The sequence below is a fragment of the Ceratotherium simum genome, chromosome 26 (assembly GCF_057802395.1).
Source record: "Ceratotherium simum simum isolate JZ-2026a chromosome 26, ASM5780239v1, whole genome shotgun sequence".
NCBI lineage: Eukaryota > Metazoa > Chordata > Mammalia > Perissodactyla > Rhinocerotidae > Ceratotherium > Ceratotherium simum.
In genome coordinates, this window is record NC_141925.1 from 17,266,292 (window position 1) to 17,285,385 (window position 19,094).

Below are 19,094 nucleotides of genomic sequence, written 5' to 3' on the forward strand. Positions count from 1 at the left end.
CTTCCTTGCCAGGATCCACGGTTTGATAGGCCAGTTCCGCATGTGCATATTACGATATATACATGGATGTACTTACACACTGCTCTTGGTACCCTTAATCAATACCAAGACCATAGGGAGGCGCTGTTTCTGTGGCGTGCAGGTCTGGATTAAGAAATTTTGCGGGTTTAAACGTTGAAGATTATGGTAATCACCGCTGCTTCATTAACAAATAGGAGCAACACTAAATCATAAAATATGATCAACCAAGTTCTAATTCTTCCCATTATAACTACTGGTGCTTTTTCCAGACGTCCAATTCTTCAAAAAGTTGCTTTTTGTTTTTTTCTTTTTTGACGTCCCTCTAGTAAGGAAGCCCGTACTTAATGCTGAATCATCCCCAGACTCGTAAACCAGAAACCCAAAAAGGCAAGGTTGGGCTGAGCAGAACCCCGGCTATCAACATACAGGGAGACCTGTGTGAGTGAGCGAACCCGGAACATTAGGGTAGGAGCGGATCAAACGTAACGTTCCTAGAACGGGTCTAATCCAAGATGCAGAGATGATCTCAGGACAAGCCCAGAGAAGCCTGGGCAGCGAGGAGGGTCCAGCATCCCCGGAGAGGCCACCCCAGCCTGCACTAGCCGCTAGAGACAACTGCCGCCAGGCCCCAGGAACTCACCTAGGAGGCACTGCTGGATGGAGATGGGGTGGAGCTAGAGAGGGAGGGGAAGGGGCCAGGGCCGAATTACAAGTGGGAGAGGGTAGGGAGCGGATCCCGAGAAAGGAGCAAGGCCAGTCCCGGAAGCAGAAACCAACAGGGGGTGCTCAGGGCTACCGGTAGGGCCAGAAGAAGGGCGGAACTGGAGCAGGGGCGAATCTGGGGGTGGGTCAGGACTGGGCAGGGGCGGGAGGAAAGCCCGAAGGCGTAGCCCGTTGTGAGGTTACGATCTCGAGAAGAGGTCAGACCAGGGCCCAGAGGGAGGGTCAGGGGCGTGACCACGACGCAGGGGGCGGGGTAAGGCGGGTCCAAGCCCAGGAGGCGGGGCCTGGGCGGGGCCAGGGCTCCGGGGCGGGACCAAGGCCGGACAACGAAGGAGGGGTAGAGGCACGGACAGGCCGCACGCTCAGACGGCGGGCGGCTGCAGGCCCAGGACGTGCAGGCCCAGGGCGAGCAGGCCGAGGAGCAGCAGCAGCCCGAGCAGCAGCCGCAGGAGCGTCCGCGCCGCGGAGCGGGGCCTCCCGGCCGTGGACTGCACGTATCGGTCCACGGCGTCGGCGAAGCTGAACTTGTCGGGCGCGTAGCCTAGCTGGGCGCGGGCCTTGCCGATCTGGAAGGTGTGCGTCACGGCCACGCTGCGCACCTGCGGGGAGAGGCCAGGCAGCCGAGGGGCGGGACTAGTGGGGGGGAGCAACCTCCACCTTGTTTTGCCGAAAGGGAAGAGAGGGCTTCCATCGCGCAGCCCTTTAAGAGGACCAATGTGCGGTGTCTTGCTCCTGAGATGCCCTATTCCGGAAGGACTTCCTTTCTCTCGTCCATCTCTATATTCCTCGAGGGCGCCGCCTCCAGGATGCGCATCTCCCTCACCCAACTCCTCAGTTCCCCAAAAGCCAAGGGCCCACCTGTGCACTCCCCTTCCCTGGCCTAGCACGGTGCTGGGACTCAGGACGCCCTTGAAACATTTTTGGGTGTTCGTTAGGAGACTTTGAACGCCCCGCCTACGCCTTGGGTTTGGCTCCGGTAAAATGTGTCCAGGAAACTTGGCTTCTCAGCCCACAGCCCCAGACCAAGCCTGGCCAGACGTGCCTCAGGGCGGAGCCTTCACACCCCTGCTGATTAACTAAGCTTCCCTAAGAGAGGAATTCAATTATGCAGAAGTGATTCCTCTCCAGGGTCTGAGCTGCGTTTCTCCTCAGCTGCCAGATGCCTGGGTCCCACAGGCTTCAAGAGTAGTGACAGCTATCAATTACAGAACTTACTCTCTGTACCTGACCTGGGCCAAATCCTTTCTAGGCCTTATCTCATTTAATCCTCTGGGGTGGTACTACCACCATCTCCTCTTTACACATTTGAAAATTGAAGATCAGAGAGGTTAAGTGACTTGCCCAGGGTCACACAGGGGAGCCAGATACTAGCCCATGCTCTTTCCTGCTATGCTGGGACTAGGAGGATGCCCTCCTACCTGACCCTGACACATTTCTTCCTCTTGTTCCTCAGCTGGACACTGGGAAGGGGTCCACTAGTTGCTTGATTCTCCCACAGCACTGAAACAGCCCCCAGAGTCATGCCCTAGTCTTGGATGCTTGTGGGAGGAGAGAGGGAGACAGGCCAATTCTTGTCCCTTTTTGCCCCAGCTAGTAAGTTCAGAGATTTGGAGGATACAGCTGTGAACTAGATAAGCAGGGTCCTGGAACACAGTATTCTCAGATGTCAGGCTTAGATGTCACCTCCTCTGGGAAGCCTCAGACCTGGCTTAGGTGCCCCTTCTGTGTGCTCTGAAGTGCCTCCTAATTTCCCCTAGTATAGCCCTATCACAGTGTGTTGAGTTGCCCAGTTACTGGGCTGTCTTCCCCTTTGGCCTGTGAGCTTCTTGGGGGTAAGGACTATGTCTTGCCTGCACTGCTCAGCACAATGCCTGGCACACAGTACGTGCACAATACATGTTAAGTGAACCAAAGGCTATAAAGGCAAACTAGAGGGCTGGCTGGTATGTCACAGACTGACCAGCAGAGGGCGCCCGAGCCATGGTGTCCAGAAACTTCTCCAGCTAACCAGGGATCCTTTGTTCCTGAGTTGACCAAGGAAACCCACGAGAGAGGAGAAGGAGGGGAGCCAGGGCCCTGCCCGACCACAGTTCAGCAGCAACTTGGCAGCTATTGTACATGGATGTGACTCTTGACACATTTCACAAGCTAGTGGTGAAGCTTGAAATCATTTAGGTCTGGTCTGGGTTCGAATCTCAGCTCTGCTACTTAAGTGAATGATCATGGGCAGATTATTTCACCCATGTGTGTGTCTCATTTCTTCCTCCATAAATGGAGATAATAAGAGAAGCTACAATTGAGAGTGGAAGTGAAGATTAAGTGAGATAAAGCACAGTACCCGGCATATCATCACCACTTAACAGACGGTCGCTATTGTCATTAATCTCTTTCCTCTGCTAGTCTGGGTGGTTCAAAGGAGAAACCTAGGGAATTGCTTCCTGCTGTGGCCCATTCTCCATTTCCCAAGTTAGAGAGCACTGAGCTTGGAGAGTGAAACCAGTTCCAGAATGGTGTCACCTTGGACAGGTCACTGACTTCTCTAGTGCTCAGTTTCTCATCATAAAATGAGATCGTAATCTTTAGCCCTTTCTAACAGCAGGGCATCAGGGAGAATCAAATGAGAGAGTGGACTGGAAGGATTTTGCAAATAACACCCAACACCACTTGTTGCTTTACTGTTTATAGTCTGTATTAAAACATCCTCTCCTTTAAGCTGTAAATGCAAATAGAAAACTGCATCATCCTTGTTTGAGAAGAGTATTCTGTACACAGTAGATACTTAATATATACTTCTTATTGAGTTAGCATGAACAGTGAGCCTAAAACCACCAACCAAGCTGGCTGCGTGTGTGTGTGTGTGTGTGTGTGCGTGTGTGTGTGTGTGTGTACTGAGGGCTGGTAGGGTTGGTGGGGAATGGCGGCATTCAAAAAAGTGAATGTCCTGGGGAGCCTCCAGCCTGGCTGGGAAGATAAGCTGCTTATGGATGAAACGACAGTGATGAGGGATGGGCTTGAAGCCGTCGCCCTTCAGACCAAGAGAGCACAGCCTAAGCAAAAGCCCAGAGGGTGGGATGAGTGTGAAGGAGCTAGCAGTAGATTGGGGTCCACATGGAAGCTTCTGAGACCTCAGACAAGCATCAGTTATGGTGTCACAGGGGTGAGGGGTGGTGGCAGTGGGGGTATGGAGAACAGGCAGGGGGGCAAGTGAGGGGGCACCAGGGCACAGGGGTCCCCTAGCAGCAGCCCACTTACCTCACTCCGGGTGAGCAGTGGAGGGACAATGCAGATGGGCCTCAGGGCCAGGTGTAGATACTCCATCACCGTGGCTGTGAGGGGAGAGAAGGGCCAATGACCAGGGTGCCTCGGTCTATGCAAACTCCAGGGAGGCCCCCAGGGACAAAGCTGGGGGCATTATTTGCTTTGCGAGGGGGACTCTTCATTTTGCAAAAATTTCCTGTCTTTGGATTCCATTAAATCAGCAGTACTCAGCACACGCCGGGGGCCTTGTTTGGCTGTGAAATGTGTCACAAGTAAGTTGTTATTAACATTAAAGGACTGACGTTTTTAATTATCTCTATAATCATGTCTCTCTCTCTCTCCCTCCTATTCCCATATACTCTCTTGAGTAGGAGAGGAAGAAGCTGGAGCAGACTCTGGAGCACTTTTAAAAGTGCTGATGTTTCCCTCGTCCCCTTGCTTCCTGCTGATGCTGATATAATTGGTCTGGGGTGTGGCTGAGGCATTTTCATATCTTAACAGCTCCCAGGTGATTCTAATCTGCAGCCAGGGTTAAGAACCACTGAGTTACAGTTAGCTCCTGGGAACTGGGGATGTATATACATTCCTCTGAAACTGCCAGAACCCCCATGGCTGATCTTTTCTCTGGCGGTCAAGGAACATCAATCACTGTGGCGATGCTGTGCATGAGAAGTCGTCCCGCATGTGTGCCCTGGTGGACAAAAGTTTGCAAACTCCTGCTTTAAATGGCAAGCATCCCAATGCATTTAAAATACAATCGATCCAGCAGAAGTTTTCTAGGAACACAGTTACTTGTGACTTGAGGGCCACCTGTCCCCTCAGCCTGATCACTCCATGCCTGAAGCCTGTGCTACATTCTGCTGGAAGGAGGCCAAGAGAGGGATGCTGGGGGCGGGAGCAGAGACAGACGTTTAAGGTGAGGAGGGGAATCTAGAGTCAAAAGAGAACCTCCACATGTCAAAAAGCAGCCTTAACTTCAGGGTGACCTTGGGGGACGGGGCAGCCACAGGGCTCCCTTTCCCCCTGACTGGCATAAAGCCTTCCAGCACAAGCCACAGGGCCCATGTGTGAATTCTGCGTTTCCCGCTTTCTCACTGTGGCACCATGGGCAGGTTGCTAATGCCTCAGAGCCCCAGTTGTCTCATCTTTACAATGGGCCCAATCATACCCACTTTGCAAGTGGGATAGGGTTTAAACAGGGCCAGGACTCGGGTGAGGGGAGTGAGGGCCTGGGGTGCAAAATTTAAGGAGGCACTTGCTCTTGGGCTGGACAAGTACAGATCAGGCTTGGAACCCTTGGACCCTGAGAGTGAGTGTCTCCTTAAATGTGGTGCCCTTGGTGCCTCATTTGCCCCCACCTAGTCCTGGCCGAGGGTTTAAAATGAGGTAATGCACGACCACCTGGCACACGGAGGGCTTTTCACACACACACTCCTTTCCTTACCTGTCAGGTAAACCCAGGAGGTAGGCACCTGGATCCAGGGCTGGCTGTACCCTAGCTTCTCAAACTGCAAGGAAACATGGCCTAAGATGAGAACAGGTCCTACAGGGGCTGGTGTGGGAAGACCACATGTTCCCTTTACACCAGGGCCAGCAGAGGTACCTCCTGGCCCCTCGCCTGCCCACCCAAGGTGGCAGACTCCACGGCCAGCACCAAGCCTGTGCCAGGCTTGAAATGAAATCCACACCTTGACCTGGAAACCTCAAGGAGGAACTGAATGCATGGGGTGGGTTTTTAACTTGGGATCATTCACATCATTTAATTATTGTTTACATCTGCCTACACCCAAAGACACTGCAAGGCACTTATGTAGAATCTGATTTTTCTAGAATTGACTTTTCTGCTATTAAAGAAAAAAAACAAAACAAAAAACAGCATATGTGTGGAGAATGGTAGGAGATGCATGAAGAGATGGGCCGGCACAGGATGAATGAAGGTCTTCACTTGTATAAAAACTCTCCAGGTCAAAGAGACAGACAATAACAAGCGTTGGCAAGGATGTGGAGAAATTGGAACCTTCATACACTGCTGGTGGGAATGTAAAATGGTACAGCCACTTTGGAAAACAGTCTGGCAGTTTCTCAAAAAGTTAAACATAGAGATACCATAGGACCCAGCAATTCTGCTCCTATATACCCAAGAGAAATGAAAACATACATCCACACAAAAACTTACACAGGAATGTTCATAGCCGCATTACTGATAATAGCCAAAAAGTGGAAAAACCCAAATTTCTATCAACTGATGAATGGATAAACAAAATGTGGTATATCCATAGAATGGAATATTTTTTGGCAATAAAAAAGAATGAAGTACTAATACGATCCATGCTACGGCATGGAATAACCTTGAAAACATGACGTCTAGGAAAGAAGCCTAACACAAAAAGGTCACACATTATATGATTCAATTTACATCAAATGTCCAGGATAGGCAAATTCATAGAGACAGAAAGTAGATTAGTGGTTGCCTAGGGCTGGGGGTGGTACAGAGAGGGGGTAAAGACAAGTGACTGGTAAAGGGAACAGATTTGGGGGGGTTCTCTTTTTGGAGGGTGATGAAATATTCTAAAATTTATTACTGTGAGGATTGCAAGACTCTGAATATACTAAAAACCACTGAATTGCACGCTTTAAATAGGTGAATTGTACGGTATATGAATTATATCTCGACAAAGCTGTTAAGCTGACATGCGAGGGCCTGAACGCCCTGGGGATGTTTCCCCAGCACAGGGTTTCTGGCAGGCCTGGCCCAGGAGAGTCTGCAGGCTGCTGAGGGGTAGGCCAGGCCTCTGGGAGGGGCTGCAGCGCAGGAGGCCCCAGGGCCACACGTCCCTTTGTACTTCAATCTACTCCCCACTTACCTCTTTCAGAGGCTCAGCACATAATACGGTGGGTCACAAGCAAAACTCCCAAGTCAACATAATCGGGAAGCAGGCTAGGAGGGACTACGGCAAACAGGGGGAGCACATGGCCCCCCAAAGGGGCAGCCACGACCCAGCTCCAGCCAGTTCCGATGTCACCCAGGGGACACTGTTGCCAGAGCTGGTTTTTTTTTTTTTTTTTTTTTTTTTGGTGAGGAAGATCAGCCCTGAGCTAACATCCATGACAATCCTCCTCTTTTTGCTGAGGAAGTCTGGCCCTGAGCTAACATCCGTGCCCATCTTCCTCCACTTTCTGTGGGACGTCCCCACAGCATGGCTTGACAAGCGGTGCCTCGGTGCGCACCTGGGATGCCAGCAGCGGAGCGCGCACACTTAACTGCTACGCCACTGGGCCGGCCCCCCAGAGCTGGTTTTTAATGTGAAACCTTTTGATTTTTTGGAAGTAGGAAAAAATGACAGGGAGAGAAGACGTGAGGATCCCCGGATTCTCACTTGGGGTGGGGGCGGGCGTCTGGGCACCTACCAGCGGGGCCATCCACTCGAAGAGGTTGACGCTCTCTCCATCGTTGATATAGTACGCCTGCCCACTCTGAGGGGGACCCATGGGGAGAGGGACAGTCAGGCACCTGCCCAATGCCTGACCCCACCCTTTCAGATGGCTCCTAGCAGCTGCCCCAAGGCCCCAGTTCTCCTGAGCAGCCACCGAGGAGTCCTGGCTGGCCCCTGGCCCTGGGGACAGACCTGGGCAATTCCCTTTGAAATCTGAGGCTGCCACACTGACTAGCTGTGTGACCCCAAGGGAGTCACTTAACCTCTCTGTACCTCAGTTTCTTCATCTGAGAAATGGGAGGATATTATTATGTCCAAGAGGGGATTTCCCTCTTGGGCTGTTGTGAAGATTAAACACCACAGTATATGTAAAATGCTTAGCATTTGGTGACCATTATTCTGGGATCAACAACACCTACCTCACAGGGTCATTGAGAGGAGATAATGATGCTCTATAAAGACACCCCACCCTCCGTCTTCCCTGGGCCAACAGTCCCACCAGCCATTTTGAGTTGAGGAGAACTGTGTGTGACCCAGGAATCCCCTAGGGATGGGGCACCCTGCCTGCAGCCCCTGGGTGGGGTGAGGTGGGGGGAGCATAGAGGAGACTCACGGCCACGTAGCCCTTGGCTGCAGTGAGGGCCTCGGCCGCCAGCACGTGTGCCTGCACCAGATTGCGCACGTGGACCCAGTTCATCCGAGTCCTGCAGTCCCCAAATCGGAACATGAACAGCCTCTTCTTGATGTGGCTCTGGAGGGGGCGGCAAACACAGACCCAAGCCTGGAGTGGCTTTAAATTCCGTCTACATGCTGACAGCTCCCACATTTCCAGCTCCAGGCCCGACCCCTCTGCCCCAGACCCAGGCCTTCCTGACATCTCCACTTGGTGGTCCTCGTCCTGGAGTGAGCGCCTGCTCTTGCCTCCTGTTGCACCTGCGCCTCCCTCCCATCTCTGCTGACAGCACTCCACAGCTCAGCCGACACCTGGCAGCCTCCTTTGCCTTCCCTTCTCCCACACTCCACACCCTGCTCATCCGCACATCCCGTTGGCTCAACTATTAAAATCTGTCCAGAATCCAACCACTTCTCACCACCCCCACTGCTGCCCTCATCTCTTACCTGGAAACCGAAACAGCTTCCTAACTGGCCCCCTGCTTCCACCCTTGGCCCTGTGGGCTGTTCTCCACGTAGCCAGGGGACCCTTGTGAATCCTAAATCACATCATGTGTCCCCTGCTCAGAACCTCCCGGGCTGCCCATCCTGCCAGGTGCAAAGCCGCAGTTCTGACAACGGCCGAGGAGGCCCCAGCTTCTCTCTGACCTCATCTCCTAATAACCAGCTCGCTCGCTCGCTCGCTGGCTCGCTCAGCTCTAGCCACTCGGCCTTCCCCCGCAAGAATGTGCCAGAAGGTTCAACTTCAGGGCTTTGGACTAGCTGTTCCCTCTGCCTGGAAGGCCCCTCCCAATACCTGTGTGACGCACTCATCACCTCCTTCAAGCTGATGCTGCGATGTCCCCGCTTGGTGAGGCTCCCCTGACTGCTGGCACTCCAGGCTCTCCCACCTTCCTCCACTTTTCCTTCTTCCTCACTGTACCTTCGAACATTCCTTATCCTTTATCATGTTTATTTATCTCCTCATGTGAGAATATAAGCCCCCAAAGTGCAGAATCGTTGTCTGTTTTGTTCACTGATCTGTGCCCAAACCTCAACAGTCATCTTCCTCATCTTCAGGTTTGTGCCCAAGCTGTCTCCTCTGTCAGACCTTCTTTCTACCACCCCGTTTCCTCAGTTAATTTCTTCTTTTCTTTCCAAACAGCATAGGCGTCACTTCCTCCAGGAAGCCCTCCTGAACCTCCCCTGCCAGGCTCTCTCTGCTGTGCTTCTTCCTCTCCACAGCCCTGACCACACTGAACCTGTGACTGTGGCATCTGTCTCCCTGCCCAGGCTGTGAGAAATCTGAGGACAGGGCTTAGAGTCCCTTGGAGCTATATTCCTGGCACCCAGCTTTCTCTGGAGAGCGGTTTTCTACATGAAGACCCTTGTGCTGGTGGCATGCGACGAGCACCTGGGCCTCAGGGAGCCCACGTCTGTGTGGGGGCAACAGGCTCCCTTCTGCCTCTGAGTCATAGTGTCTCCCCCACCTGTGCCTAGCCCTGGCTGGCACACACTGAGAGCTCTGTCCCTGCTGGACCTGATGGGGGCAGGGGCATCTCCCAGAAGTGCGAGTCCCAGGCTTGGGACACTGCCCCAAGACTAACACAGTGACCGTGGGCTGGGAGGGCCCCAATCCAGGTACACATCAGCCAGGCCCCTCCTGTGCCTCAGGCCTGGGGCTAGGATGACATACCGCCACTCGGGGCAGGTGCCTCTGCTCTTCAGGGCCATAGATCCCCGGGGGCCGGAGCACACATGTCCGCAGAGTGCCTCCTCCTAGAACACAGGAAAGCACAATCAGGGGCCTAGGGAAGGGGGGACCAGTAGGGAGAGGGACAGAAAGGCTGTCCACATTTCCTAGTCCTTACCTGGACAGGTTAGCAGAGAAGACCGGCCCTCGGGGTTTCTTCATTCAATTAATTATTCTCTCAGTTGATCAATAAATCATTCAACAAATACTATTCAGAGCTCCTCCGACCTCACCCCCAGCACTGAGCCCTGGGATGGATGCTGTGGAGAATCCAAGGATGACCAAGAAATGGTCCCTGCCCTCATGGTGCTCACAGGCCGGTAACAGAGGCAAGACCTAGATGCCGACATGGGCATGGCCCGTGAGAGTTCACCCAGCACTTGGCAGGCATGATCTCCTTTGACTCTCCTGAAAGTCCTACTGTGCCCATTTTACAGATGTACACAGACTCACACTCCCTCATGCCAACTGCTGTAGTTCTTTCCTTTTCTGATCATCAGTTAGATAAGGACTATGATGGCTCTCAGAGAGGTCCTACTATGTGCCTAGGGCTCTGGTAAGCTGCCATTTTTTTTCTTTGAGGCAACCCTTCAGGTGGGAGCTGTTATTATCCCTGTTCTATGAATAAAAGAACCAAGGCTCAGAGAAGGATGTGATTTGCCTAACGGCACACAGCTCAGCATAGTGGAGCTGAGATGGGGGACGAAAGCCCAGGCTCTTTCCACTAAAACCCCTGCCTCTCGGTGATACCACACTAACAAACAGACCCCGTCTTTCAGCTCTCTCAGCCTTAATCTCCTCACCTGGAAAATGGGGGCCTTGTAAGTTGTGTAGCATCATACTTTCCAGACAATCAGTGGAGGAAGGACAAGACTAGAAGCTGTCAGCACAAGAGCCTGGGGGTCTGTTCCCCTAACTCTCACAGCTCTGTGGCGGCAGGGTCCCCCAGACCAAGAAGAGCTTGGTCCAGAGCTTCCTAAATTCTCTGCCAAGGGGCCCCCAATGGTGGGAGTGATGAACATGTCTCCCTCAGGGAAGTCTGGGGGTACAGTATGAAGGGCTGCCACAAACATATTTCTTTGAAGTCTTAAGTCTACAAAAATTTCAGTTTACTCCCATAATCCATTTGGTTAAGATTTAAAAAAATATATTTTAAATTACTTATTTTGTAAATTGACTCCCAACCCCAACTCCTTAACTGAGATGGAACCTCCTGGAAGAGGTTCCGCCCTCCTGAGGCTCAAGTTCCCAAGGTGCTATGTCCCCAGTTTGGGAAAGCCCCATGTAGACCATCCTCTGGGACCTTCCTCTGGGGATCCCCTCCCCCTCTACCCAAGGTCTGGGGGGACTGTCAGTCTAGATGCATTGCTCTTCCCTGAGGTGGTGGCCATGGGACCCAAGCTGGGCCAATGACATGTTCTCACCCAGGAATGTGACTCTGGGCATCACAGACACCAGGACCCAAAATCCTAGGAGTGGGGTCATCCTGAAGAGACTGATCACCAGCTCCTGCCACCCTGGTCCCTGGAGCTGCCCCTGTCCTTTCTAAGCCCTGGTGGTCATTTTTCTGGAAATATATTTTCCAGAAGCTATCCCACATCCTTCCACTATCAGTTCCCTTTTCCCCATAAATCAGCTAAGGCTGGTGTCTCCAGGTCAGAAAACACCCTGACTGCTCCCCCCCAACATCCTCACTTTACAATGAGGCCTAGTATAGGCGGTTGAGTGGTGGCTCCCAGAAGATATGTCCACGTCCCAGAACCTGTGGATGTGACCTTATTCGGAAAAAGAGTCTTTGCAGATGTAACTAAGGATCTCAAAATGAGGTCATCCTGGATTATCTGGGTGGGCCCTAACTCCACTGTCAATGTCCTTATAAGAGACTCACAGAGAAGAGACAGCTGGAGAAGAGGAGAAGGCCATGCGGATGGAGGCAGAGACTGGAGGGATACAGCCACACACCAAGGGAATGAATGGGACCACCAGAAGCTGGAAGAAAGGAAGGATTTTCCCCTAGAGCCTTTGGAGGAAGTACAGCCCAACTGACACCTTGATTTCAGACTTCTGGCCTCCAGAACTGTGAGAGAAGAAATTTCTATTGTTTTAAGCCACCAAGTTTGTCCTGGTGGCCTCAGGACACTAATACACCCAGAGACAGGAGGACACAGCCACATTCACACTGAGCTGGGGTCTGCATGTCTCAGACTCTGCTACAGGGACCAGGGCTCTCTATGTTGGGTTAGAGACAGTCTCAGGGACCAGCTTGGGTGGTAGGGACTGGAAATCACCCAGTGTGACCGTGGCTAGACTCCTGGAAGGCAGGTATCAGATGAGCTTTCCTGTAAACAGCCTGAAGCTAATTTTAAACTCTGGGTCACCTGGGCACAGTAGGGGGGAGGTCGGCTTGCAGCTGACATGGGCTGGCGGGGCACTGGGCAGCCACGTCACAGAGGGGCTGGGCAGAGCGTATCCATGACTCTCCTGACCATGGAAAGCTGGGGATGCTCGTATAAATAATTCTCGGCCAGAGGATTAGGTGTCAGGCTTGTAGCTGCTGGTCCAGCCGGGGGAGGCCCCAGGGAGAGAAGAGAATCAACTGCACAGGGTCAAACCCCTGGGAAAACACAGCTGGATGTTCCCACTGGGATCAGGGATTGAGACCTGACAGGCCCATGATGATGGGGTGGGGTGTGAAGGATTTTAGGGAAAAGAGTCCATGTTTAGGGACCTGATCAGCTGTGGCTACAGTACAGCACGATGGTGAAGCCCCAGGCTCTGCTTCTAGACCCCGGCATGGGGTGGGGGTGGGGTCAGATCCCACCTCTGCCACCAGTAGCTGTGTGACCTTGAGCTAAGTCAGTTAACCTCTCAGCCTCCGTTTCCTCCCCTGTAAATTTGGGGGGTTATAATCTCAAGCATCCCTTGCTTTCCAAATCTACTTGGCTCCTGAGTTTAGACAGTAAGAGAAACCAAGTTTTCTGACTCTTTAGTTTCTGAATTCTAGAAAGCAAGTAGTGATCATTTGGATAGCAGGGAATCTACCTGAATCTATTTGGCTCCTGAATTTGGAAAGCAAGAGATGCCTACAGCTCTTACCTCAGATGGATGCTGTGAAGAGTTAATGAGACTTCTGCATATAAAATTAGCATGTAAAATAGGGCCTGGCATGTAGTCAGCACTGGATAAACATGGACTGTCCATATCCTTTTTTTTTTTAATAGTACCCATCATGATTTTATTCTCATACAAGCTCTTTGAGGAAGATTCCACTATCATCCTCATTTTTTTTTTTTTGTGAGGAAGATCAGCCCTGAGCTAACATCCATGCTAATCCTCCTCTTTTTTTTTTTGCTGAGGAAGACTGGCTCTGAGCTAACATCTATTGCCAATCCTCTTCCTTTTTTTCCCCCAAAGCCCCAGTAGATAGTTGTACGTCATAGTTGCACACCCTTCTAGTTGCTGTATGTGGGACGCGGCCTCAGCATGGCCGAAGAAGCGGTGCGTCAGTGCGCGCCCAGGATCCGAACCCAGGCTGCCAGTAGCGGAGCGCGCGCACTTAACCGCTAAGCCACGGGGCTGGCCCTTTCCTCATTTTTTTATAGATCAGAAAGTGAGGCTGGGAGACAATAAGTGCACTGCCCAAGGTCACAGAGCTAAGAGGTGGTGGAGGCTGGGATTTGAACTCGGTTCAGTCTGATGCAAGTCCATGGGTGTTTAGCCACTGTGCCATCCTGCCACCTGCCAGTATTCTATTATTACCTCTCTATAACCAGAAGAGGCAATGCAGTAAGGCAGCCAAGGCCGATTTTTCTGAAAGTTATTGAAGGTTAAGCTTTAGGGCCCCTCGCTTGCATGGCCTCTCCAAAGCTCTAAACCTCATTCCATATTCATAAGTTTGTACTCTTTTATCTAAAGAGGGTCCCTCAAACTGGATCCACTCCTATGTGGCAGAAAAAGGATCTACTCCTATCTGGTCTCTTCCCCACCAGAACATGAGCAACACGAGGGCCTGCTTTGGAAGCATCCTTTGGAAGGGAGGCAGGCTTTAGGAACATACCAGCTAAAAGCTAGAACCATACATACATTTTGGGGAGGAGGCAGTGGGCATGCACACTTGCTGTGAGCAAGGCCCTGTGACACTCACCTGGGAGAGGCGTTCCATTGGCCATGAGGGTCAACTGGTCGGCGATGGCCTTGGTTCGGGAGTAGTGGTCCATGTGCTGCCAGAGGACAGGGAGACCAGAGCCATCAGACAGGGGTCAGTGACACTGCTGGCAATGCCTGCCCAGTCCAGGCCGGCCCCACAGCTGCACCTTTGCTTCAGACCACACGGGGGTTGGATCTGAGGACTGCTGCTGGGAAATGGCCAAGCCCTGAGCCCCACTGCTCCTGTCCCACTGGGCAGGAGCCACGGGAGCAGAGGAGCAGAGTTCAAGCAGTAACAATGACTAGGAGTTCCTTGAATCAGGGAGGCTCCCGCCAGCCCCAGACGCCTGCTCTGGGATGCTGACGCTGGACGTGCGCAGGACAAATTATTTACATGTGGTAGTGATCACATGGCATTTTCACCTACATCACCTCTTTTCCTGCTCTCCACAACCCCGCAGTGGTGGTGTTCCCATGCCCAGATGAAGAACAGAGGCTCAGCGTGAAGTGACCTGCTCAGGGTCACACAGGCAGAAAGTGGCCTGGCTGGCTCAAGGCCAGGTCTGTCTGATTTCAAGGCCCCTGCTGGCATGACCAGCTAAAACAGGAGAAGGCCTGTGCCACCCAGTTTTGGGGACCCCTTCTTCCCGGGATGCACCTGAGTTGTGAAGGTGACCCTGGTTCCGCCCATCCCTACCCTTTGGACTGAGGGTCCCGGGCCCCGCCCACCTCTCCTGGAAGCCGGGTACCTTCTCCAGCGGGAAATATGGCACAGAGTCCTCATCACCCTGTTCTATGGGCTTCCCGCCAAATGCGACATTGACGGTGCTGGTGTAGACAAGCCTTGGAACCCGCCGGCGGACACAAACTGCAACAACAGGGGCACATGCAACACACACACATACACACACACACACACACACACACGGGGCCAATGTGAGCAGGCAGTTGGCTGAGGAGGTGCCCATAGGGACCTCCTTGGGCGAATCCACCGCTCTCTAACCAGTCTCCAACACACATCCCGCTCCGGGCCTCCCAGAGTACAGAGCTGCTCAGGAGGGAAGGGCCCCTTCCTTTAACTTGCATGTAGATCAAGGCTCTGCCACTGGGCCCCCGGGGGCCGGGCCAGCTCATTCTTCCTTCTCTATGTGGCTGTGGTCCCTGAGCTACCTTGCCAGGGACAGGTCAGAAGAAAGTCTTATTCAGTGGGGACACAGGAAAAAGACACTCCAGAATCAGAGAGAAAAATGGATGCAGGACATGCCCAAGAGCCCCGATGTGGGTCTATTTTGGCAATTCAGCACCTTTTCTTACTCCCGTCTCCTCAGCCCTGAGTGCAAACTCTGCTCCCCGTGTCCCCAGACCCATGGAGGCCACGCTGACCCCGCCCCCTGCAGGGGCCTGGGCAGGTCTGCACTACAGGAAGGATGTGCTGCCACAGGCCCTCCGCACGGGTGGGCAGGGGTAGGGGAGGAGGGTCCCACCTCTGTCCCCTCCCCTGTCCCCCAGAGCTGGGCCTGTGGCAGGGGGGAGAGAAGCAGGACACACAAAGCAGGTCACACTCGGCTCTGAGCGCCTACCATCGATCACTAGCTTGGTGCCTCCAACATTTATAGACTCAATCTGCTCTTTTTGCAGCTAAAAGACAACACAGAGGTGGGAAAGTCACGGGGCTGCCTCGTGCCTCGTCACTGAGGACTGAGGCTGGGCTTGGAGTGGGGCAGGGCGGGGGCCACAGAACGCCCAGCTCAGAGGCAGGGACCCCGAGAGGCTCACGGGCTGTGCGGCAGCCCCGGGTCCAGTGCTCAGCTCTGCCACCACCTCCCTGGGCAACCGGGGAGCTTCTGTCCCCCATCTGGCCCTCAGCTCCCTCACCTGCAAAGTGAGGGCAGACCCTCTGGGTGGTTGGCAGGATTAAATAAGCCCCATGGGAGGACCTGGTACAGTGCTTGGCACAGAAAAGGGACTCAAAATGTGTTGGATCGGGAAGTCTCAGTTTTCCTATCTGTCAGATGGACACAGCAATGCTGTGCATGCCCTAGCAAGGGGGTGGGGGGGCGGCGTGTGGTGTGGTGAAAAGAAAAACAACTAGTCTGCTGTGAGAGCAGCTTGTGTTCCACGGACAGGGCGAAGCCCTGCATCTCATTTAATCCTTACAACTACACTAGGAGGTGGGTTCTATACTGATTTTTAAACTCTATTTATTCTTGTTGCAGTTGTTTTTAATAGGTAATACAATCACAAGGTTAAAAATAATTCAAACAGTAAAAAGGGTACACAGTAAAAAGGATATTTCCCTCTCACTCCTGGTTCCAAGTCTCCCTTTTCCCTCCCCAGAGGTAAGCACTGTTACCAGGCTTGTGTGTTTCTAGAGATGATCTATGTTTATTAATATCAGCACACTTGTGTGAGCATCTAAATATTTACCCTATCTTTTTTTTAAACAAATAAGAGGATATCCAACACTGTCTTTGCACCTTGGAAACTGTTCTGTTATCAGCACATATGGAGTTACCTCATTCTTTTGAATGGCTGCATAGAATTTCATTGTGTGGATACATCACAATTTGTTTAAATAGTCCCCAGCTCATGGGCATTTAGGTTACTTTGTGTTTTGTTATTAAAAACAAGGCTGCAAATATAAAAATAAGTGTGATTTCTGAGTCAAAAGATATGTGTATGTTTCGACAGATACTGTTACACTGCTCTCTGAGGAGGTTGTGACATAAATACTAGTAATGTCCTCACTTTACAAAGAAGAAATGCAGGCTCAGAGAATTTAAGTTAACTTGCCCTACGTCCCACAGCTAGAAAGTGGCAGGACTGACATTTGGTCCCATGGACACAAAATGCAGGCTGGGTGTAGCCCAAATCCTTCCTGGAGTAGGTGAAGAGCAATAATAAATATGTGGGCATGGAGGGGTGTGGCGGGCAGAGCCAGGATCTGAACCCCACCTGCACTGTCTGATTCCAGGTACTGTATATGAGGGGCTCACCTTCTCAGCACCGGACATTCCGTAGGACGCCATGTGGAAGACACAGTCCATCCCTTCGAAGGCACGGTACAGGGCTTCTTCATCTCGGACATCAGCCTGAAACGGGGAAGGAAGAGATGGGGCAGGAAGTTTGGGTCCAAGGCAACAACTGTGCACCTTGCCAGGTCCCAGAGCTGGTCCCCCATCCCCCCAGGCCAGAAGGAGAGGCTGCGGGGCAGGATTTACTGTATGATTCTCCAGGGCGTCACCATTACCATCAGCCCCGTTTGTGGATCTAAGTCACAGGGGCTGTGCTCAGGGATCTACGTGTACTATCTCACTGACCCCCCGTGAGACCCCTATGAAGCAGATATGATTAGTGTCCCCTTTCTGTGGATGAGGATGTGAGGCTCAGAGATGTGGAGCCTTGGGTCATGGCTGCCAGAGCTAGCGCTGGAGCTTCAACAGTCTGACTCCACAGCCTGTGCCCCACACCACGCCACTGGCTTCACATCAGATACCGTCCCTCAACCTCCACCTCCAGCCTGGGTCCACCACCAGTCCCCCAAGACCCTCGTCACTGCACCTGGATGAACTCGGCCCCTGGGAACAGCTCCCACTGTGGTCTGCGGAGGTCAAGCAGGATGACAGAAGTGCCGCTCCTGGCCAGGCTGGAACCCAGGCTGAAGCCCAGGTAGCCTCCTCCTCCAGTCACCAGAACCTTCTGCCTGGGGGCCTGCACGGCTGTGGCTTGAGTCTGCTGCTGTGGCGCTGGTGTTGGGGCTGTTGTTGGCTCACTGGGTCTGGGCCCAGGCCCTACCCCTGGCCCAGGTAATGGCACAGATCCTGGCCCAGGCCCCAGACCTGGTCCAGGTCCTGAAGTAGCACTAGGCCCCAGCCCAGACTCTGACACTGCACCAGGCCCTGGTCTAGGTTCTAGAACCATAGCAGGCCCTGGCCCAGATCCTGACACAGCACCAGGCCCCGGCCCAGACCCAGACACTGCACCAGGCCCCAGAACAGCACCAGGCCCTGGTCCAGGTCTGGACACAGCATCAGGCCCCAGCCCAGACCCCGACACTGCCCCAGGACCTGGAACAGCCGCAGGCCCTGGCCCAGGTCTGGACACAGCACCAGGCCCCAGCCCAGGCTCCAGAACAGTACCAGGCCCCGGCCCAGGCCCTGACTCAGACCTCAGGCCTGAGACCCCTCCCCAGGCCTGGCAGACAGGGCAGCTCTTCTCCCTTTGGCCTGGAGCTCTGCAGGCCTCTGGGGAGGAGCCTGCCGGATTGGGCTTCATCCTCTACTGAGCCATGTGCACCCAGAGTCTGTCCACCTGTAGGGAAAAACAGAAGAATGTATGTTCTAGAGTTGTCTCAAGTCACATGGATTATCAGACCCTTAGGGGCTGAGGGGAACTCCTGGTGAGAATTAGAGATGCTCGGAGTTCCCAGTGAACCTGTCCTTTTCAGAATCTTGAGAACTTCCAAGGTGAGCCTTCCTCAGAGAGAGTCAGAGACAAGGCGGCCAGGCCTTGGGTTTACAGCTTGGGGAAACCGAGGCCCAAAGTCACACCACATGGCTGAGATTTACACCACGCATTCCTGAGTTCTCTACCAGTTCCTTAAAATCCCAGCTCCCACACACTACTGGAGGAAGACAGAACAAATCATGCCAAGGGGAACTTCACCAGACTGGGGGGTGACTGCTTTCTGACTGGGGAGATGGGAGGGCCTCCTGGAGGAGGAGGAGAGGAGGGGGTAGAGAAAGAGGAGAAAAGGAGAAATAGGAGGGGGATGGGAGGAATCCACATGGGATCCAAAAGGGCTCTGTGTCCTGGGAACTTGCACACGATTCCAAGTGCTGTGCCCGCCCCTGCCCTGACACCTGCCACCTCTGGTTCTCCCAGGTCCCCAGCAGTGCAGGTGGCTGGCACCACAAGGTCTGCCCAAGCCCCCTGCGGACTTCAAGGTCAGGTCTGTGGACCTCGGGGGCCAGCACTGAGGATCTTGTCCTCCTTATTATAGACTTAAAGCAAGCCAGGCTGTCAGTCACTGTCACCACCATCGTCCCACCCCCTACCTCCTGCTCCACCTGAGGATGAGGCTGGACCAGGGGCAGATCAGCAGCAGC

At 53.2% G+C, this 19,094-nt stretch overlaps 1 protein-coding gene across 1 annotated transcript; it reads right to left on the minus strand.

Annotated features, from left to right (window-relative positions):
* Positions 1-1,106: 1,106 nt before the first annotated feature.
* On the minus strand, positions 1,107-18,294 carry SDR42E2 (short chain dehydrogenase/reductase family 42E, member 2). Its single transcript, XM_087417079.1, has 11 exons — positions 17,548-18,294; positions 16,983-17,078; positions 15,567-15,624; positions 14,736-14,854; positions 13,985-14,060; positions 9,784-9,866; positions 8,050-8,187; positions 7,411-7,476; positions 5,447-5,510; positions 3,997-4,070; positions 1,107-1,343 (listed from the first exon to the last, which is right to left on the minus strand). The coding sequence occupies exons 1-11, from the start codon at positions 18,259-18,261 to the stop codon at positions 1,107-1,109; spliced, it is 1,725 nt and encodes a 574-aa protein (XP_087273205.1). The 5' UTR covers positions 18,262-18,294.
* Positions 18,295-19,094: the final 800 nt, after the last annotated feature.